This window comes from Hypanus sabinus, chromosome 4 (assembly GCF_030144855.1).
Source record: "Hypanus sabinus isolate sHypSab1 chromosome 4, sHypSab1.hap1, whole genome shotgun sequence".
Classification (NCBI taxonomy): domain Eukaryota; kingdom Metazoa; phylum Chordata; class Chondrichthyes; order Myliobatiformes; family Dasyatidae; genus Hypanus; species Hypanus sabinus.
The window spans coordinates 113,448,193-113,471,764 of NC_082709.1; the positions used below are offsets into that span (position 1 = coordinate 113,448,193).

Below are 23,572 nucleotides of genomic sequence, written 5' to 3' on the forward strand. Positions count from 1 at the left end.
TGAGATGGAATGGCACTTGCAGTCCTGTGGAAACGTGCTTGAGACCATTTCCTGTGTGGTCTTCACTGAGGAGCATATCCTGAGCTGGTTCTTGGGTTAATAGATAGCGGGTCATCTTGAACCCTTCCACACATCACACCACAATGGTACTGACCCCTTTGCAGCATCTCCTCCCACCTCTTATTCATCCCAGCAACCGGCCAACCCGACCCCCACCTATTCAATTCCCCCCCGCCCCCCCCGACCACATAACTACCACTCCTGCCCTTGATGCCCCAGGCAGCAACTTTAGCTCTTTGGCCTGCTGACTGACACCTCCAAACAGCAGAGGCAGGCTTCCCTCACCCCCCCCCCACCCCACTACTGATCCTTAGTGTTCATTCTCCACCCCCCCAGACCCGCCCCTCCCCCTCCTACCCTGGTCAAGATTTCCAAAGGAGTTGGAGCAACTCAGAGAGGAAAGACCTATCTCGTGTAGGGCTAATTCAGTAGCATCCAATGCTCCAGAGCTTGGGTGCTGCTGAATGTCCAAGTGGTAGTTGGCCCATTGTGCACAGGCAGGTTGATGTGCCATTACAAACTATGAGAAAGTTTAGGCTAACTGCGTGGTGAAGGAAACTACATTCATACTTAGACATATTCAACTTTGTACCACAGTTGTCTCTGTCTCCTTTCGGTGCGTAGTGGTGGCCTCAGTTGAACTTTGTTCTTGGAATTTCTGTAGCAGCACTGGGCACTGATTAGCAAAACACCGCCAGATAACAGTAGAAAGCTACTAGCCCAACCAACAAACAAAGCCTGACCAAACTCCCATCGTGGGACATAATCGGGGATATCGGTAGCCCAGAACTGCACGACTGTCAAGTGGGCGATATAGGACACTGGAATGAGGGTCATAACTCCAGCCAGAATAGAGAGCACTCCACCACTGATCATTAACCCCTCCTTTTTGGCATTGTCATCTCCGCAGCAGGTGACAGAATTTGATCCAGACAGGGAAAGCACCAGGCTCAGCAAGCCAAGGGCAATGGATGTGCACATTAAGCTTCGAGCCAGCTGAATGTCCTCTGGCAGATCGAAGAGACTATCGTATGCCTTGCACTGGACTGACCCTTCATCCTGAGCAACACACGTCTCCCAGATTCCAATGGAGAATTGCTCGGATAATATTATGTCATTGTTCATTGTCATCCACTCACGCAGCAACGTGGTTGCCAAGCAGCTCATCCACCCAAGGAAGGCGAAGCAAAGGCCTACACATTGCCACATGCAACTTCCTGACCTCATCCTGTTGTCGCTGTGTTCCATGAAGGGTTCAGTAGCACGTGAGGTACGGGGTCCTGCAATGTATGATTCAACGTCAGGGTGCATTGGCTCTCCCTTGTTAAAGGACAGTTTTCCTTGAGCTCGAATCAGAGGAGCTGGACTGAGGTCACTGCGGGCTCTTGACATTTCTTCTTTCCTACTTCTACTGTGTGTACATACGGAGTTACTTCCAAAGGAGTGGAAGATCTGCAATCAACAGAAGATATTGGCTTTTAAAACATTGCATTTGCTTGAAGTAACTTTGTAAGATTAATCAGGAGTGGCAAATAAGAGACAGTTTAAATTCTGTGCAATTGAGAAGATTTCAAAGTCAAAGTCAAGTTTATTGTCAGATGTACAAGTACATGTATGTACTGGTCCGATGGAAAAACTTACTTACAGGCACATAGAATCATATACATTATATTCGCAAAAAAGTATAAGCATAAATTATACATAATTATAAGAAAGAACAGACATTAGAACAAATAATGCCTGCTGTAGTGCAAAGTGGTTTAAGTGATCATGGTATACGGTTGCAAGAAAAAGTTTGTGGACCCTTTAAAATGTGGTCTGATCTTCATCCAAGTCACAATAATAGACAAACACAATCTGCCTAAACTAATAACACACACACAATTGTACTTCTTCTCGTCATTACTGAATATACCCCCATTTAAACAATCCTATCTGAATTCAAAGTAGTATGTGAACCTCTGGGGTAATGCCTTCTACAAAAGCTATTTGTGGTCAGGTGTTCCAATCAGTGAGATGAGATTGGAGCTATGGGTTGTAGAGATGCCATGTCCTATTTAAAAAGGCATACAAAGTCAGGTTACTGACAGAGCCTGCTCTTCTCAAGAAAGATCTCTTTATGTGCACCATGCCTCAATCAAAACAATTTTCAGATGATCTTAGAAGAAGAATTGTTTAAACAATGAACTGAAGGTTTTGAAAATAATTCAGAAAAGGTCCCCACAGTGTTTGAAAGTCTTGACGAGATTCAGAAATTCAACAACGAATCTTCTCTAAATCTAAACATGACATAATGTCACATAACCATTGAGCATGAGTGGGAGGAAAAACATCTTTCCATTTAAACAAGAGCATCCTCTAGCTATAAGAGAGCTAAAGGCCAAAATTTGTAAATCAGATGCCTTCAACTTAATATCTTGTCCTGCAACAATATCGAATAGGGCCATCAGAGGGTTAGGCTTAAACTTGGCTTTAAAAAGTAAGGAAAAAGTTTGAAAAACTTCCTTCCAATATTTTTCAAGATTCGGACAAGTCCAAAACATATGAATTAATGAAACTTCTCCATTATTACATCTGTCACAGTAGGGAGATATATCCGAATAAAAATGAGATAGCTTATCCTTAGTAACATGAGCTCTACGTACCACCTTAAATGGTATGAGGGAAATGACGAGCACATAGCGATGAAGTATTAACCAGTTTAAAAATTTCATTCCTTCAATTTGTTGTTTAAACACAGATGTTGGCTATTATTGATTTTTATTATATAAGAAGATATTTTGCCTTTTCTCCTTAATGAACAGCTTCAGTCTTGGTAGGGGTTAGATTCTTTTTGCTTTTGTAATAAATTAGCATAGTTCTATATAACCATTGATGAACTTAATGAATATGGGGTATTGTAATTGTTATTATGAACAGCTATAATGTACCTGGTAGCTTTTTTTAAAAATCTTTTCAGACCTTTTATATACACTTTCTTGTACTCTGTATTCTTCTATGTAGAAACTAATAAAAATATTGGAAAAGAAAGAAGAAGAATTGTAGTACTGTAGAGCTGGAAAAGGCTTATGTGAAGATCTAATCACATGTTAGGTCATATTCATATAGAAATAAAAAAAATTCTGAAGGTTCACAAACTTTCTAGCACCACTGTAGAGACTGAGCTAATGATTAGGGCTATGTGGATTGGTTCAAAAGCTGGTTGAAGGGAAGTAGCTGCCTTTGCACCTGGGTGCTGAGGTTCTTCTGTACCTCCTAGCTGATGGTAGCTATGAGAAGGTGGCATGGCTGGGTAGTGAAGATGGTGGGGACCTTTAAGATTTCCAAATTGGGAACTGTGTTGGAAAAGTATAACTGTCCTGAAAAGTTTTGTCCTTTCTCCATTCCCTTAATTTGATGTATTGATTTATCTTTCAGGTTCTCTGCCACAAAACCTGAAAATACAAATAAGTCTAATGTTGAAATGGAGAATCAGTAGTCATTGGCATTCATTCACACAGCCCCATGGTTGTCAAAAAGCTCATCCAAACAAGGCATGTCAAGCAAAACCTGAAACGCTGCGACACACAGCCTCTTGCTTTCAACTCAAGGTCCTGTGCTCATCAAAAACTCCATTGGTATCAATGGCAGCACCAGAGGTGGCATTGCCCATAGTGGAATTGTTCAGATATACATCCTATGGTTAACTGAATAGACACAGGGCTGGGAGAATTAACCTGAGCAGTTCTGTGGCACCAGATATCATAGGGTGTAGGTCATGCTATGAGATTAGGAATCAGCAAAAATGAGTTGAACTCCAGGAAGTATTTGAATTCACCTTTCCCTTATCTGGAAAGGTTACCACAAAACTGAGAGATTGTAAGGGAATATTCCCCATCATTTCGCTTTAATAAATGTATGTGCTCCCACCCCTGAATCACACAGGTGTTGGTTCACGTGCACCCCAGAAACATGAGCACAGAATGCAGCCTCGTGCCAGGTTGCGTTCACAGTGGAATGCTGCGGTGCTTCCTCAAGTTGCTATGAGATCACAAAGAAGAGTGAGGATTTCTGCTGTTCATACCTTTGCCCTTCAACCCAATGTACAATATTTATCCTTCGGCTAATGTCAGCTAAAACAGATTATCCAGGCTATTTATCTCACTGCTGTTTGCAGAAACTTGTCCTGCACCACTTAGCTGTTGTGTTTTCCTTCATGACATCTCTGACAAGATTTTCACAAGAGCCACTTGTGACGTCCTGGAGTCAAGAATGTCACAATAGTAAAGGAAGCCTTTATATGCAGCCATTTTTCGAAGTAAAATGGGTCGGTTCACCATGATAGCAGCTGTGTTCATGGGTGGGAGGCCTGACACCATGGAAGGACACCTCGAGTAACCCAGATTCAATCCTGACCTCCAGTGTGATGTTTGCATGCTCTCCCCATGACCCTGTGGGTTTCCCCATGGCTAATCTGTTTTTCTCCCACATCCCAAACACACGCAAGTTGGGAGGTTAATTGGCTGTTGTTAATTGTCCCTGATGGGTAGGTGAGCGGTGGAATTTGTGGGGAGCTGACAGGGATGTGGGGACAATACAATGGGACTAGAATAGTGTAAATATATGTTTGTTGTATGCAGACATGGTGGAACCGAGGGCCTACCTCTCTCTGTTCTGTGTCTCTGGCTGTAAAATGTTTTAACTGGTCAAGGCCTGTACTGGGATTTGCTCACAGGCTAACACTGTGAAAGTGTTGTTTGAGGTGTCATCTTCAGATCCAAATCCAGGACTGGGGCTGCTTGAATCCTTAACCAGGCAGAAAAATGAAGCCAGATTGGTGTGTTGGGAATGAACTGAGAGAATCACCTCAGCCAAAGACTGAGCAGCTTCAGTACAGGGGAATACATCCCTTTGATATTCGAGATGCATCAAATCTCGAATGTGATTCTTTGATACATTTTCCCCATCTCTAGCAAAAGCACTGAAATGAGTACTTTAAACAATTAGGTTGATATGTGAAGATGTTTCTCTTAGAAACATACACACTCATAGCAGAGGAGGCCCCTTGCTCTGTCAACATACTTCATCATTTAACTAAATCACACTTCTATCGACTCTGCATTCCCATTTACCCTAATATTCTTTTGCCTGTTTGCTTATGAAGAATCTCTCTACCCCTACCTTAAGAATATTCAAAGACTCTGCTTCCATTGAAATTCCACAATAATTTGAAAGAAAAGGTTTCACCTATGGAAGGTTTTACCTTTTCTCAGTTTTAAATGGGTAAATTCATATTTTTAAAGTGACCACTAGTTACACCTTCTCCCTCAAGCAGAAATCTCTTCTCCACATCCAGTCTCTCAAAGTCTACTTAAATCTTTAATCATTCAATGAAAATATGTCACACTTTTCTATGCTCCAGCAAGTACAAGCCTAGCCAGCCTAACCTTTCTATATGAGGCAACCAACCCATTCCAAGGATTAACTTAGTGAATATACTGTTTACATCCACCCTCTCAATACTCCTCAGGATCTTTCTCTTTCACCCAGGTCCTCTCTCCTCTTTATACTGGCGATCTCCCCTCTTCGCAATCAGTCATGATGCAGGATTTTCACCCAAAATGGACTATTCCTTACTCCACCACACCCCCAGATGCAGATCAACACACTTGAGTTTCTTCACCAAGTTGTTTTTGCTCCAACAGGTCCTTCCGAATGACGCAAGTAACTCATTCAGGTATTAAACTGAGGATTTCAATTCAACACATGTAGGTAGAAGCTTCTCAAATGGTCTCGAGCCAGAAATTGGTAATAGAATGCTAGGCTGTTTCACAACACAGGTCCCATAAGAAGTTGTGTTTCAAGCTTTTGTAATTGTCTCTCCATCCTGCAATTGCCTCTTCCAGACTAAAGAAGATAAAAATGGAAATGCCTTAAGGTATCCGTGTTTGGGTCAAGACCCAAGTTTATGATTTATAAAGTCTAATCATGAAAAAGACAGCAGGAAGAGATAAAGCAGATCAAAGAGGAAAGTTGTTTGGCTAAACCTCAAATGAGAGCAAATGGAATGGTTTCTAAAGCCTTTGCTGTAAATGAGGGAACAATTCACGACACATGGCTTTCAACAGAGATGGTCAGCATCATTGTAATTAAGCCTAAATTGATTCCAGTGGCGGAGTCGGGTAACCAGAGGACATAGATCTAGAATGATCAGAAATAGAATCAGGGGCAACGGGGGAAACACTTCTCCCACTGAGGGAGTTGTTGGGGAGCATACTGCCTGGAAGGGCTCCTGAAGCAGGTTCAGAGTTAGCTTTCAAGGTAGACTTTAATAAATGCTTGACAGAAAGGGGGTGAGGTTCATTGGATAGTACGTGCTAACAGATGGTAGGAGTAATTGGAAGTGTACACACTTGTGTACTGGAGATGGTGATGTTTTGTTTTGTGTGTTTTGTAAAGTGTGAATGTTACCAGCTGATATCCAAACATTGTTATGGTCTTACTGCATTGATTATCTTTTCACCTGAGGAACTAAACATGGTGCAGCTGTCACTGAATATCCCAATGCCTGGTGGTATTCAGTATGGAGAAAAGGACACTGATGAAGCGACTGCAGGTGCTTCTGGTAAGGAATGGGCCTCAGGGATCTCCTGCAGTGATGGCCTGGGGGACGGCCATATTTCATCATGGTAGGGAATGATGCCACCAACTGGTTTCACCCTGAACCATGTTGAGTCGAGGCACTCAAGGAGCCCTTGCTGTCAGTCTGCATCAAGTATTTGCTAAAGTGAAGTGTTTGTTTTGCTTTAAGATTAAATGGTATATTACATAGCAGCTTGTTCCTTGAAAATAGATTTTAGATTGGTGCTATTCATTGTTCTTTCAGAGTAGCAGCCACTGCCAAATTCCTGATTGCATGAAACTTTGTGGATTGTAATAGATACTCCCTTGTTAACCTTGATCCCATTGTAGATCTTCCCCACCTCCTGCCTGGGTCTACTGAAGATTAATTGATGAAGGTGGATTACAGTAATTAGGCAACATTATTTTATCAAATGACTACTAAAATGGTAAAAGGTAAAACTACTTTAACCTGGCCTTTTCTTCTTTAACAATTCCTGCAGTGCTCAGAAGTAAACCTTACTTAGGTTTCAAAGGTACATTTAATGTCAGAGGAATGTGTACAATATACACCCTGAAATTCTTTTTCGTCACAAACATCCACGAAAACAGAGAAGTGCCCCAAAGAATGAATGGCAGTCAAATGTTAGAACCCCAAAGTCCTCCAACCCCCCCTCCCACATGTAAGCAGCAGCAAAGCATTGATCTCCCCTCCTCCACCAGGAAAAGAAGCATTGGCACCCCCCCCCCCACTGAGCATTTAAATGTGCAGCAAAGCATCAATAAAGACACAGACTTGCGGTACCCCAAAGACAACTCGTTCACCCGGTATTCGACATACCGCAGGCTCTCTCTCTCTCTCCCACTAATAAGGGAAGAAGAGGTGTCCCCGTTGTAATGATGACAAGGTGACTACTACAACCAGGACATTGGATTAGGTCTGAGAGTAGATGCAGCATCACTGGTGAGCTGTCCATTGTTTTATGGGGACCGAGTGGAAGGATTCCCTTGGCTTTTTCCCACTATGGTTGGACAACCCATAACTGGGACCTCTGGCTGAACCTCTATCAGACCTCATTCCTACTGGATGCAATTGAATTCTTCAATGCAACCTTCAAACAAATACTGTGCTGGAAATGACCCAACTCCATACCATAACTCTGGGGGCAAGTGTCCATCCGCATCTACTTCTCTGACATTCCTAGTCAGGTTATGGTCGGAGTGGCACAGTGGCAATCGCTGTTACCTGAAAATGAACAGGGGGCAGCCCTGAGCCGGGGCTGGAGCTACAGGACCTGTGATTCTGCTCCTGGCTCTCGAGTCTTGGAGGGAGGAGTAGGCTCTGAGTAATGCAGAAGCCCATTTCAAATGAACTGACCCAAAATTGAAAGCATCTGCTGGGAATGTTTGTACCCGAAGCACTAGCTATTCCATTATGAGAGTCTTTTCTACAACCGGACTCGGTAACAATGTCTCGGTTTTAGATTTGCTCTCCAATGGTGATCCTTGCAAAACTGAAGTTTCAGAATTTGGACCAAAAGAGTATCGGGATGTAGAGATGCCTTTCAGTTCATTTGTTTTACCTTTCAATAATGCAATTCCACTCAGTCTCAGTGCCAATGTTGCTACAGAGAGATCAATGAAGCCTAACATGCAGAAAGTCAAAAGGTACATTTCCAATACTACAAGAGAATCGAAGTACGAGACTAAATCTTATGCTAATGAAACAGGACCCTGATCAGATTTCATCTGAGGTATTATGTATGGGTTTGACCTAAGGGAATGTGATAGAGTGAATACAATGATAATTCACCAGGTTGATTCCCATGAAGGGGGCAGGAATTGTTCTACAGGGAGTGATGAGGCAGGTGGGTTTGGAAGAAAGAAAGGTGTTTTTGTTGAAATTTGCAAAATCCTTATAGGCATCACAGAGTGGCTGTAGAGGTGATGTTATTGTTCCTCTCAAAGGCGTCAGGCGGCAGTCTTGCTGTTTCTTTAGCACTTGTCTGTCGTTTATGAGGCTGAGTTGCTAGCTCGATCCTGATTCCAGTACAAATGGAAAGCGTTCAAGGAGCAAGTCAGATTTCAATCTAGAACTACTCACCTCCAAGTCCGGAGTGGATGCCAATACACCACTGGCCAGTTATGCCTAATCGAGGGTGGGTTATATCGGGGATACAGTAATGAACTGGTCATTCAGAACTAACATGAAGAAATATCTTCATATCGGAGTGTAGTGAAGCTTTGGAATTCTCTACCTAAGAGTACAATTGACTTAATCAGAGACCATATTCAAGATAAGAGATCAGTAGGTGGTTGGATATTGAATCGGATAAAATGGGGTTAGTACAGGAAAGTATTGCATGGTTGTGTACATGTGAGGGACAAATGGCCTCCTACTGCTTCTTATGTTCCTATGAAATGTCTCTATCAGCAAATCACCTTTGCCTCCTCCCCTACTGGGCCTTTGCAAGCCAACAACTGTCTTACTGTCTTGCTGCCTTACAAGGGCCCTCTGCCAAAATTTGTTCATTGCAGTTATATTGCTTTAGACAATGACGCAATACTATTGATCTGATTCTGTTGATAATCTATGTTAAAATTAGTTTGGAAAGCATTGCTATTTGTTTTCCTCTCAACAGTATAAGTAATTGAAGAATTGATGAATATGTTAAGAGCAGTCAGGGTTGACTTTAAGAAGACCTTGAAAGTTTCCAATGTGCCCCCTCAGTTCACATTGAAAAAATAGGTTAATTCCATGAGAATGTAAGAATTCTTTCCCTATCGTCACAAATGTTAAAGACGATTGCTGAAGTTTATATTAGGAAAAAAACATTTAAAAATTATTTATGATAAAGGTGGTAGTGAGAGATGTACATAGACTGGCAGAAAGGAAAGGGGCTGTGGAGATAACACAGCTCTGCACTTTGAAAATGGCCATGGATCTCTGAGGAAATCTACAAGCATTTCTGAGTTTTGTAAAGTTGAGGGGAATGCACATCTTATTTACTCTCGACATGTATTCACAATTGTGCCAGATGTTGTGTTTTGCATAAAAAATGGAACATGAGCCATCTCCTCACCCAGAGAATCTTTCAAAGCAAATTTATTATCAAGGGAAGTATATGTCACCATATACTACCCTGAGGTTCATGTTCTTGCAGGCATTCACAATAGAACAAAGAAATACAATGCAAGCAGTGAAAAACTACACAAAAAGACTGACAAATAAAAGTCTGCAAAAGGAGACAAACTGTGCAAATACAAAAATAAGAAATAGTTAGACAAATAAATAAATAATTGGATAACTAACTAGCTGAAAACTGAGAACATGTGTTGTAGAGTCCATGAAAGTGTGTCCATTAGTTGTGAAACCATTTTGGTGTTGAATTGTAAACAAATCATAAAAAAGTTGGTAGTATAACTCTTTAAATTCCTCTAAGTATAGTTTGTTTGTCTCTATCACTCTTAACATTGCACCAGGCTCCATCCTGCCTTCATACTGTCATGGTGAAGATAATGACCAATGGCCCATCTCTCAGCTCTATATACAATATTAACAGACTACAGCTGATATACTCTTCAAACTCCAGCGTACTGTCATGGATCCACTCAGTCCCAACAGTCATTGATGGATCCAATCAATTTTTTTGCAGCAGATCCATTACCAATATTTCAATGCGAGTGGTGTAACAGATTAGCCATTTGGGAAGGTGCGATGTGAATAGCCTTTGACAGCCTGCTTCTATCTCTGTATGAGGTGGTACTATGAGAGGCTTTGGATTTTTTTAACAGGCCTCAGGACTGGGGGTAGGTACACCTCATTCATACCCACCACATTTGAGTTGCTGTCAACCCATTACTCAGATCTGATGTCTGCGTGCCAGACTGTCTGGAGCAGGGTTTGTGCTCCTGTCTGTGCCTCCTGTCGCTGAACTGCTGGCTGGCTCAAGTGAAGCCGTATCAACAATATTGAGTCTGGTGCCACAGCAGGAGTCCAAGCTAGCCGACCTGTAAGTCAGCGGGTTCATGGTTTAATGCCTTGTTTGACTTAAAAACATTAAGGAATACTCAAATCTTCAGAGCAGTTTTTTTGTTTAAGTTCCCTGAATTACAAGTTGCAACAGATTAGCCAGACCATGTCGAATTCTAATCTGTCTATTAATCAAATACCATCTCCTAATAGTATTGCAAACTTTCTTCTGCTTGTCCTTTTAACTTTTATTCACTATTTTTGTTTTAATTGTCATATATTAATTCTCATAATGTGTGTGTAGGGCATCCTCAATCATCCATTCCAGGGGCCAGTCAAGATCAACTGTGTTGCAATGAGACTGAGTAACCCAGAAGCTAAAGGACGGCACATTTCTTTCCCTGTGGAATATAAGTGAAGCAGTTGCAGTTTTATAACTAATCAATTGTTTCCTTTAATGGATACTAGATTAGATTTCTGAAGTTTTAAAAGCTAAATTTAAATTCCCAATCTGTTACAGTGGAAAATTGGACTCAGTTTCTGGATTATTAGTTAAACAATTTCCAAGACTTACATGTAATAATTGGATGGGGATCAAAGAATATGGGTGAAGGTTGAGCTGGAAAGTGATCGAGGAACAGTGGCCATGAAACACAGGGGAGGCCCAAGAGAACATGTGGCCTCCAGCTGCTTCTCTGTTTGAAAAGATGTGGAAGGGGCAAGTAGATTGGGGAAGAGTTTTGTAGTACTGGTTTAAATGAAGTGGCTTTTATACAAGTGCTTTAGTACAGGGAAAAGAACTATCACATCCTTTATACTGTACATAAGGCCAGCTTGCCCCTTTATCCTACTAGACCCGACCACCAAGGAATGTATGGACTCAAAGATTGAACTATATTGGATTCTACCTGCTACTCATTATAATGGTGAGACATGAAAATCTAAGTCAGCTATCAAAGCATTGTTACACCAGGTAACGTTGGGATCACACAGATACTAAAGATACGAGAATGGATGAATAGAGCCAGAACAACGCCATAGCATAGTGGTTAGCTCAACACTTCACAGGACAGGCAACCCGGGAACAATTCCTGACCCTGCCTGTGAGGAATTTGTACATTCTCCCTGTGACTGAATGGGTTTCCTCCGGGTACTCTGGTTCCCTCATAGTCGATTATTTGGTCTTTGTGCATTGTACCGTGATTAGGCTCCAATTAAACTGAGGGATTGTTGGGCAGGACAGCTCAAAGGCACGGATAGGCCCATTCAGCGATGTACCCCATTAAATAAATAAAGGGAATTAATTCTGTCAGGGGGAGCAGTAAAAGTGTAAAGAGATAGAGGCTGGCTTTTTTTTTGCTGCTGCCATAAATAACATAAAACAGGTTGCACTCTGAATCACACGGTTGATATCAAGATGTTCACATGTCATCAATCAACGCACTGTGTCTCACCGGGAGTTTTGTTTTTGGCTTAGGATCTTCTCTTCTTTCTAAGCTTACACAGACCTTTGGAACTCTTTAATCAATTGCAGCATGAGTCGTAACTATAACGCAGCTACTCTTTAAATATTTAGGAGGAATTCCTTTGCACTGGGAGAATATGTCACATGAACTTATTAAGCAAGAAGTAATGATGCATTGATGGTAAGGTTGAAAGAGAACCAAGGAGATGGAGCTGCAGAGCGGGGATAGAGTAGTTGGAGACTCATTTGGAGGATGAACTCTGCATGGTGCAGCTGGGTAGAAGAGCTTGTTTCTCCTTTGTGGGTCCGGTGTTTACACCACATCATGTTAATCCTGGTCTTGTTATAAATGCACTTGCATTGAGCATCATTTGTCTGGCGGGATGGAGATATGTCTCTACCAAAGGAGGTGTGCTCACCTGCAGGTCATGCTTAGCCCCCTGATTAGGGTCCTAAGAGTGAAGCCAAGGGAGCAGGTGGTGGCTGGTCCTAATGGCAGCCAGTGCATATCACAAGCCCTGGTTATGCTGTAGGGTAACATATTTGGCGGGGGGGTAGCATTTGCTCATGTTACAAGACGCCCCCAATCGCACCAGCTTCCAGGATTTAGACACTCAGACTCTCCGGAGTACGGGTAGTTGCTCAGGACAGACCTGCTAATTGATAATCATGTTTCACGTGCCAAGAATTGAGTACTTAAGGAACACTAGAACTGTGGTTCAGTGCTCAATTATAAGCCTACCCGTGATATCGTCTAGCGTTTGTTTTGAGCTCAGATCCAGTTTAATACTGTGTCTCGAACCTTGCTTTGGATATCCCAGAATTTCAATTCATCCTCATCAAGAACTCTTGTCACATGGGAGAATTGTATATAATTCACAACCACAAACCTGGAGTTGGGGTTTTGCTTTAAGAGGCTGGTCTGATGTGCTGATGTTGTTTTGTAAAGATTTTTAACACATTTTTGTGCTTAGATTCTGGAGTTCAATAAAAACATAAAATGCCTCACTTCATTTTATTTGCAAAAACTTTCATTGGTGACCCCGATTCTCTAGGATGATTTCAGCCAATGCTGACACTTTGAAACTGCCAGAGCTTTGGGATCAAAACACCGTTGCTTGGTTTGTACAAGCATAGGCCCAGTTTACTCTGCAAGGAATCACCAAATTCTACTGCCTGGTAGCATCGCTCAGCAACTCCACAACTGTAAGTGGTGATTCTGCTTGAACGTCCGTCTGAACACAGTAGATACCGATCACTGAAAACTCACCCCTTATTGCCTTTTGGACTATTGGAGTCTGAGAGTGCCAAACAATTGCACTCTTTGCCTGGCCTCAGCAACGCCTGGCCTTTGGAGCTAATGGACCACCTGCTGTCTCTGCTGGGAAATCACCATCCTTGTTTTAATTTTAAAGAATGCTTCATGCAGTAAATGCTTGATCAACTTCGCACAGCCCTTGCTGTTGCACCTGTGAAGGACTATAGGGAGCTTGCTAAGATGGCTGATTGACTACACTCAGCCAGGCAGTGGTGCATCATTCCTACTCCTTCTCCACCTCAATAATCCGGGTCAGCATATGGACGCCCACAAACTGATGACGCTGGGTCTGTGTTCTTACCACACCGCTTTGGTACAAACGCTAGGAAGTGCTGACCGCCTTGCAGCTTTAACAGAGATGACGTTAAATTCAGAGAAGCCGTGTGACATCCTGCGTGATGTCTCAGTCACCCTCACCTCATTGTGTTGGCAAACTGGAACACAAAATCTGAGCTGGGCGGGTGACTTGTCTGGGCTCCTGCCAGGCTCACAATGCCAGTTTTAGTGAATTCTGGGGGGGTGCTGTGTGGGGTAACATAATTGGGGGAAATGTACATAATTCACAATCACCGACATTGAGCTGGGGTTTCACTTTAAGATGCTGGTCTGACGTGCTGACGTAGCTGTATAAAGTGTGTGCTTTTGTGTTTAGGTTCTGGGGTTCAATAAAACTGTGTCACGGGTTTCATTAAACATAAAATGCCTCACTTCATTTTATTTGCGAAAACCTATAATGTGACCACTGACACCAGGCGATCTCTGAAGAGTATTGATAATGGCTGAGGTCACCTGTCTTGTAAAGACACTGCCCGGAAGAAGGCAATGGCAAACCCCTTCTGCAGCAAAAGTTGTCAAGAGCAATCATGGTCATGGAAAGACCATGATTGCCCACGTCATGCGACAAGGGACATAACAAAAGAATGAGCCATTTGTTTAAAATACATTTCATGACTGGACCCCACCAACTTTTGAGGATTTGAAAATCTTGCATCACCCTTTAAAATAATACATAAAAATAACAACATCTGAAATATTTTTCATGCTTTCTCGAGCAAAATAAAGATCTATACAAATTTAAATTAAAAGTGCCTGAAGAGTAAACAGTAAAAAAAATCTCACATTAACTTCTACTAATTTAAATGTTTGAGGGGAATCAGAATAATTCTGCGTGAACAGTTGCAAAGAAGTGAGAAGTTCCACTTGAATCAAGTAGGAATCATTTCATTTTGTCTTATGGTCTCTACCATGCACCCTGGTGTAAAGACCGAGTTCTTTGCAAGTTGTGGAGTGGGAATGATTGGTCGTTTAGAGAGACAGCTCAGAAATGATGAGCCGGACGGTAGACTCATTCTGGGCTGTGTGATCCTGCATTGAAGTGATACACAATGTACGGTCATGCATCACCTAATAAGATTGTTGAATGTAGTGTTTCTAGTTCATGAATCAAATTAAATTCCATCCACCTATCCTCCACAATGAATACTGGTCCTTCCATCAATGTCCATAGTCTGTAAAAGAATAAATATTGTATCTAAACCGCTGCAAACTGTTAAATGAATCATCAGTCCTGTTATTGACCCAAGCCTATATATAAAATTGGATCATCTCACTCTAACTGGCTGCATCATCATCTGGTATGGGGTGGTGTGTGTGGGGTGGGGGGTGGTGGTGCTGCTACACAGGATCGAAAGGAGCTGCAGAAAGTTGTGGACTCAGTCATCTCCATCATGGACACTCGCCTCTGTAGCTACAGGACACCTTCAAGGAGCATTGCCTCAAAAAGGCAGTGTCCACCATGAACATAGAACAGTACAGCACAGTACTGTACACAGTTCTGGTCACTGAATTACAGGAAAGATGTCAACAAAATAGAGAGAGTACAGAGAAGATTTATTAGAATGTTACCTGGGTTTCAGCACCTGAGTTACAGGGAAAGGTTGAACAAGTTAGGTCTTTATTCTTTGGAGCATAGAAGGTTGAGGGGGACTTGATAGAAGTATTTAAAATTATGAGGGGGATAGATTGAGTTGACGTGGATAGGTTTTTTCCAAACAAAAAGAGTTTCAAACAAGAGGACATGAGTTGAGAGTTAGGGGGCAAAAGTTTAAGGGTAACACGAGGGGGAATTTCTTTACTCAGAGAGTGGTAGCTGTGTGGAATGAGCTTCCAGTAGAAGTGGTAGAGGCAGGTTCGATATTGTCATTTAAAGTAAAATTGGATAGGTATATGGACAGGAAAGGAATGGAGGGTTATGGTCTGAGTGCAGGTACATGGGACTAGGTGAGAGTAAGCGTTCGGCATGGACTAGAAGGGCCGAGATGGCCTGTTTCTGTGCTGTAATTGTTATATGGTTACGGGCCATTTGGCCCACAATGTTGTGCTGACCCTTAAATCCTGTCTTCCATATAACCCCCACCTTAAATTCCTCCATATACCTGTCTAGTAGTCTCTTAAATTTCACTAGTGTATCTGCCTCCACCACTGACTCAGGCAGTGCATTCCACGCACCAACCACTCTCTGAGTGAAAAACCTCCCTCTAATATCCTCCTTGAACTTTCCACCCCTTACCTTAAAGCCATGTCCTCTTGTATTAAGCAGTGGTGCCCGGGGAAGAGGCGCTGGCTGTCCACTCTGTCTATTCCTCTTACTATCTTGTACACTTCTATCATGTCTCCTCTCAACCTCCTTCTCTCCAAAGAGTAAAGCCCTAGTTCCCTTAATCTCTGATCATAATGCATACTCTCTAAACCAGGCAGCATCCTGGTAAATCTCCTCTGTACCCTTTCCAATGGTTCCACATCCTTCCTATACTGAGGCGACCAGAACTGGACACAGTACTCCAAGTGTGGCCTAACCAGAGTTTTATAGAGCTGCATCATTACCTCGCAACTCTTAAACTCTATCCCTCAACTTATGAAAGCTTACACCCCATAAGCTTTCTTAACTACCCTATCTACCTGTGAGGCAACTTTCAGGGATCTGTGGACACGTACCCCCAGATCCCTCTGCTCCTCCACGCTACCAAGTATCCTGCCATTGACTTTGTAAATGATCCCCATCACCCAGGTCATGCCTTGCTCTCATTGCTAGCATCAGGGAGAAGATGAAGGAGGCTGAGTAAGTCAGGCGCAGCTCCCTCCCCTCTGCCATCTGATTTCTGAATGGACATTGAACACATGAACACCATCTCACTACTTTTATCTACTAATTTAACTTTTATATAAAACATTTTCTGCAATTCACAGTTTTTATTTTATTATTAGGCATTGCCTTGTTCTGCTGCCACAAAGACAACAATTTTCACAATATACGCCAGTGACAGGAAGCTTGGTTCTGATTCTTCCATGCATCTGAAGCACTTTCTTCCATCAAACAGAAATTATTTCTATCATTGTTTAACTGGAAGTTAATAACTGAAATGTTAAAGCTAACCAGTCAATAAAACCCTTACAGTCTCTTCACCCCAGCGGATCCTTTCCCATCACCCGTGAATGGATTCCTGCTTTATTTCTGGCAGTTTAATTTTTCCTTTGAAACGACCAATCCCGCACTGTTATTGGCAGAATGCATCCTTTCAGTGTAGTCTGTGACGGAACACCAGCTGAGTCCCTGCACGTAGGAAGGTAGCTTGTGAGGAGTAAGTTCCCATTGGAAAACTGGGATTCCTCCGCTTTGAGACTGGCGTGTAGAAACTCATGCACTGCAGTCTCGGGATCCTTTAATGCATGTTTACAGAGTGTCCCTCATAAACAACACACGTATTCGCCTTTCACAACTCCAGCTGGTCCCACAGGACCTTGCATCCACTGAAGTGCCTGTGAAGAGTGGTCACCATGGTGACTAACCTGTGTTGTGTAGGCCCCCACAATGACTGAAATGATCATCTGTTTAGGAATAGGGTTGATGAATAAAGGCAGGGGTGTGTTCTTCGCTGTTTGTGCAAGACAGAGCCCCAGATTAATGCCCCATGCTGTCAATGGTACCCCTGACTACACATCACTCCCTGAACCCTTCACTGGAGGATCAGCTAGGCTTATGCAACCTGGTCCCTTAAGTTGGTGTCAAAAGAAAGGCTCCTGGTTCGGAGGTGCGAGTGATATCACTCAGCTACAGGAGGCAGCTTTGCCATACGCTGGAGTCCAGATGCTCGATGCAAAGTTTACAGTTTGCTTAGCACACAAGACAAAAGACAAATTACTAACCCTGATGTACAAAAAAGCTGGATGAACTCAGCAGGTCGGGTAGCATCCGTTGAAAGGAGCAGTCAACGTTTCGGGTCGAGACCCTTCGTCAGGACTAAAGGATGGGGCAGGGGCTCTATAAAGAAGGTGGGGGGAGGGTGGAAAACCAGTCAGAGGAAAGATCAAGGGGTGCGGGAGGGGATAGGCAGGAGAGGTGAAGAAGGAATCTAAAGGGAAAGCACTAGAAGAAGGCAGAGTCATGAGAGGTGATAGGCAGCTAGAAGAGGAGTCAGAGTGAAGGTGGGATAGGGGAAGGGTGAGGGAGGGAATTACCGCAAGTTGGAGAATTCGATGTTCAGACCAAGGGGCTGGAGACTACCCAGACAGTATATGAGATGTTGTTCCTCCAACCGAAGTTTGGCCTCATCATGGCAGTAGAGGAGGCCATGTATGGACATATCCGAATGGGAATGTGAAGCAGAGTTGAAGTGAATGGCAACCGGGAGATCCTGTCTATTGTTGACTGCTTCTTTCAATGAATGCTGCCCGACCTGCTAAGTTCATCCAGCTTTTTTGTACATCTTGATTTGACCACAGCATCTGCAGTGTACTTTGTGTTTGAAATTACTAACCCTAATGTCAGCGTGGGGCTCTGGCTGTTTACTCCCTTTCCAAGCTAATGAAGCTTGATACCGCTTCATCATTCTCCTTGGCCACCTTGCTAGAGCTGAAAGTGTGGCTGAGCTTGTGAGCTCTAATTATTTGAAATGGATTTGTGGTCTTTTTGGGCAGTGACTCCACACCAGAGATCCTCCTGCAGAGAGTTATAACACCAGCATCAATGGAGACTGAGATATTCTCTGTCCACATTGTGCCCTCTAACTGGCTGGATCTCAGCAGGATCAACATGCCTCCAGGCAGGTGTACATTAAAGTCTGTCTCTTCTATCCAATTCCAGCACATGGACACACCTTTGCCCTATTCACCAGAGGAAAAGAAAGATCCCTGCTGTTACCACTAGTTACCTGCACGCCCATTCAACATGCGCCATACAATTGCAAGTAAAACTTGAGCCATTGCACTCTGAGCCTAGGTGATGCACCATCAATAACTCTCGGAGACGTGAGGCGAGATATAGGCTTTATTGGCTGGAAGAAAGAACAAGCAGCAATTGACTACCACACTGCATCCTGGAGACTGAGGCCGGGGCGGAGTCCCCAATCGGCTTTATACCGGGGTCCGTGGGAGGGGCCACAGGAGCAATCAGCAGGGGGAGCGTGTCCAGACAGGTATATGTAGTTCACCACACTAGGCTGCTTCCATGTTTGCTATAGTAAAGCCACTGACTTGCAGCCTTCCTGCCTCCAGCATGCACAACCATCTACCTTCTTGCTGAAAAACACTCTTACATCTACATAACTCTGTTGTGAAGATCACTCCTACCATACCTTGCTCCCTGCCTGCATCTGAACAAGACTGTTCCATACTTGTGGGTACTCTGCACATTCCCTCCAAAGTTAGATCCAGTGCGTCATGCAGGTTAAGATCTGTCAGGCTGCGGCACTGAAAGGTCCCAAGTACCTGATCTAGATTGGTTGTTTTTAGAAAGCACCTTTAACCTGGTGATATAATTGCTCACATTTTCTTCTTTGTTCCCGCCAAACTTGCAAAGATCTCTTAAAGCGTGGGGGAAAAAATGGCCGACTTAAATCCTTAATCATCTGTGCAGGACATCAGCTCACTTGAACAAATGGCTACATTGCTCTCTTCGATCCTCTACCAGGATCTTGACATTTGTTGTTGTTTTGTGTGCCAAGTGCTTTTCACTTCACAGTTATAATTGTTAAGTCACTCTGCCAGCTCGCACCACAGCGATGGACCGCGGCAGAGCCGTCTCGGATCTTGGCGAGAAGCCGTGTTTGGACCAGGCAGAGGACGTCGTGGGTTGGGGCACCACAGTGGCAAGCTGGGGTTTCTCGGACGCCCATCAGTGTAGTGTTTGTGCTGTTTTAGCACGTCGACCTCTGAGTCTGTTTGCCACTGGCCAGTATTTTTTCCCCCTGGTAAAGCCCGGGAGGGGGAGGTGGGGTGGTCAATCAGATCCCTGTTCTGTGCTATTCAGTGTGTTCGCCATAGGAGTCCAGGTCTTTCATGTTGTAGGAAGGTTTTCAGGATTTCAGTTGGGAAGTCGGGGGAGCATTATCGATGAGGTTACGAACTGGAATGTTGTTATATTGGATACGCTTGTAGAATTTGTCATAACCAAGGATCTGGCAGCACACCCTCAACTGCAATATCCCATCACTTCACTTGTTAGCATTCATAGATTCCTCTCTGTTGCTGTTTAATTAGTAATGTTTTAATTCACGCCACACAACAGCTGTAATATCTCAATGTGTGTCTTGTGATATACTGTTCCAACAATGTATCACAAGACGTACATAAGGATATATTCACAACCAATATACTACAATATCATAATTTAAATCTAAGTCTAAGTACTAGATTGCTGACTAACCAGTATATGAGTATATTATCATGGCAGTTGGCACCTTTGCTTCCAGGTTGCAGCTGTCCGTGACGATGATTTTCCCATCTTGTGTCTTTCCCCTTTTCTGTCCTGGTCTGAAGTTTGTCTCCACATTCTTTTCCAGGAAAAATCAGGATTCCCGAGACTGTCGCTAACTGGCCAACAGTTTTAGTCTATCCCCAATTTCCCTTGAACTAATCATCAGATCCTGATGAAGGGTTTCAGCCTGAAACTTCAACTATACTCTTTTGCATAGATGCTGCCCGGGCTGCTGAGTTCCTCCAGCATTTTGTGTGTGGTGCTTATTAACGGAGATACTGCTTCTGTTGAGTGTTATTATATGTGTACATAATAAAGAACTTCAATTCCCAGTGTGCAATGTGGGCAGTTCACCTGGAACCGAACATGACGTGATGAGCTGGTTGCATGCGCTCGTGTTGGGCTGAAGCTATTGCTGGAATGTCACAAAGATGTTTTTACCTAGGCTAAATTTGTCTTTAGTTAGAATAAACTTAACAGTGAGAGATTTATTCATCTTTTTGGAAATGCCTAGCTCTGATGTTAAGGTGATATTCTCTTGTCTTAGACCTGCCCTTTAACAGAAAAAAGCCTTATTCCTGGCAGTGCTATACTTATATAAGGAAGTTTGGTCAAATCGCACCTTCATTTTCTACTGGTTTAGTCAGCTGTAAAATATCTAATCCGCTCTTTGTGTTTTCATCATTTTAAAGGATATAGATATCAAGGTTTAGATGCAGTGATGATGTACTGAAACAAATATGATCCTGAGGGCTCTTGATAGAGTAGATAGGGAGAGACATTTCCTCCTGTGGGAAATCCAGAACAAGAGCTCACTGTTCAAAATTAAGTGTTCTACCTTTAAGCTAGAAATAAGGCATTTTCTTTTCTTTTCTCTCAAGAGTCTTCGAAACTCTTTTCATTTAAAAGGGGTGGATGCAGAATCTTTGCACATGTTCAGAGCAGAAATAGCTAGGTTCTCGATAAACAAGGAATGGAAAGGTCACTGGGATAGATGGACAGCGAGCTGATGATCAGATCTGCCATAGGTATGAGGGGCTGAGTGGCCTACTCTTGCTCCTCATTCATTTGTTTGTATGTGAATGGCACAATGGTGTGTAACATGGCAGGGATTCCTTTGAGGATGTCCTGGTGTAGAGTTTGATTTAATGTTTATTCATTCACGGGATGTGCCCATTGCTGGCTGGCCAACAATTTTAATCTATCTCCAATTTCTCTTGAACTAAACCGTTAAAAGCCAGATGCATTGCTGTAGGTCTGGGCTCTGATACAGGCTGGACTGAGTAAGGGTGTTATATTTCAGTCCCTGAAAACGTTAGTAACTCAGATGGGTTTTAAAATAATCCGATAGTTTCATAGACACCATCACTGATATTAAGTTTTTGTTGCAGATATACTTAATTGCTGGAATTTAAGCTCCAGCTGTTGTGTGGGATTTGAAACCATGACACTTATCAACAACCCACACCTTTTAATAATAGCCTACTGATTTAGCCACAAATACGTGCCAGTATCTCGCTAACCCACAGTCTTTGCCACCAAGGGACTGGGCAGCAGGCAGATTGGAACACCATCCCCCGTAGGTTTCTCTCCAAGACTCACTCTCATTTTCTCAATGTGCCAATGGCACATACATGCACAGTGCAATCCCAGCAGATGATTCCATCTCCACGTTATTCTGTTCAATATTTTTCTCTCAACCCACCCTTCCCAAGAGAAGCTCATCTTCACATTTATTTCAGAGCCAAAGCAGCGATTCCTCATCCTCACAAGTTAAGAACCTTGTTTGACACTTCATCGTTGAGGCGTTGATGTAGACTATCGGCCAACTGGTCAGCAAGATGAAGGGAACACTTCAGCATGCTCTGTGATTTGAGTGTCCCTGCAGTGGACTTTGTCAGGTCTGCTCATCAATGCAGTTTCTCAAGTAATATGACACTCATACTAAGTGTCAAGGAAATACTGGAAAATCTAAACATCAGGGAAAGGCTTAGGTACTGAATACTCCATACCAAAATTCCTACTGGTCAATGAATGGGAATTCCGTATGCATGCAGCTAGTGTCATGGGACATGCCTGCCGGGGACAGTCTTGGCTTCTTTATTTTCCTCCTCGGCCAAAAACAAAGGAATTGTGGATGGTCTTAAAATAGTTACATTGAGCAGTTGGGGTAGTGCTGGAAAGCGGTGTTACCTTAGACCACAGGACATAGAAGAATTGGCCCATAGCATCTGCTCCACCACTTGAACCATAAATTGCTGTCAGTGAGTGAGATGGAAGGTCAGCTATGATCGTAATGAATGCCTGTTGAGTCTTAAAAGGCTTGATGGTCTGCTCCTGGTCTTTGTTATGATGTTCTTAAGTTGCGGAGTGAACAATGATCTGTGCAGACCTTGTGTGCTTGATTCTTGGTTACCAACACCTGATCAAAATGGTAGCCATCTCCATCCATGAATTTGCCATTATCAAACGTGAATCTGCTGAGGCTACTTGTATGCGAAAAATCATAACCTGAGAGCTCTGAGAACTCTCTAAGAAACAAGAGTCCCTCTTTTAGCTAGAGCTGGCCGTCTATGGACAGACAGCCAAAGTTGTTTGCTTCACCTGCTGTTGGGTTGAGGTGAAAATCTTTAGGCTTGGGAAGTTGCTAGCAGTTATTGACATTTCCTTATCTTACATGAAGATTTGCCCATAGACAGGTTTCAGGTACTTGACATAATTCTGTCAAACATGTTATTTCACTCTATTTATACTTTTGTCTATGTCTTCTATGCAAGGCTAATCCTGTTTTAGTCTGTCTTGCTTTCCATTATTCATTCTTCTTCCTTTTTCTCTTGGCCTGGTAATACAGAGTGATTCCATAATGGAGATCAATTGTGTGAAGGGAGGGAGGGCATTGGAAATGGATGAACTGGAAAGTCCTGAAACTCAATGTGCAGAGCACAATCAATCAAATCGAACAGCAAATGTAGGAAAATCTAAATGAGGTGGGTAATTCCATTAATTTTACATTGAAAGACGGAGTCGAGTAACCTGTGATTCTCTAATGGGCTAGATTAAGAAACACTTAAATCTGACTAAAGTGGAAGAGATACTGTTTTCATCATTTCTCTCATATTAGGACATCATGAACAAACTGTCCCAATATAGAGAGACCTTCAGCTTTCTTTAGAGAATTCAGTTTCCATGGAAGAGTGGAGACTGGCTTGTACTAGTCTCTATATTTTGTTCCGATATTGTCCTCATTTCTTGATGATCACAAACACACAAAATAGCCTCATAGATTGTGCAAAGTGATTTGAGTTTGCAAGATCTAGGCAAGTAAGTGTTCCGGTAAATTAAGGGCGGTGTAACTGTTAAATGCTTGTATCCAATAGCAAACTTCGGATAAATAAAATTCCATAT

At 42.8% G+C, this 23,572-nt stretch overlaps 1 protein-coding gene across 1 annotated transcript in view; it reads right to left on the bottom strand.

Annotated features, from left to right (window-relative positions):
- Window positions 1-486: 486 nt before the first annotated feature.
- Window positions 487-23,572, bottom strand: part of LOC132392327 (putative claudin-24) — a 53,921-nt gene continuing 30,835 nt past the window's right edge. Inside the window, exon 2 of the mRNA XM_059966147.1 lies at window positions 487-1,512. Coding sequence (XP_059822130.1) covers window positions 631-1,512 — 882 coding nt within the window. The 3' untranslated portion in view covers window positions 487-630. The remainder of the gene's footprint in view (window positions 1,513-23,572) is intronic.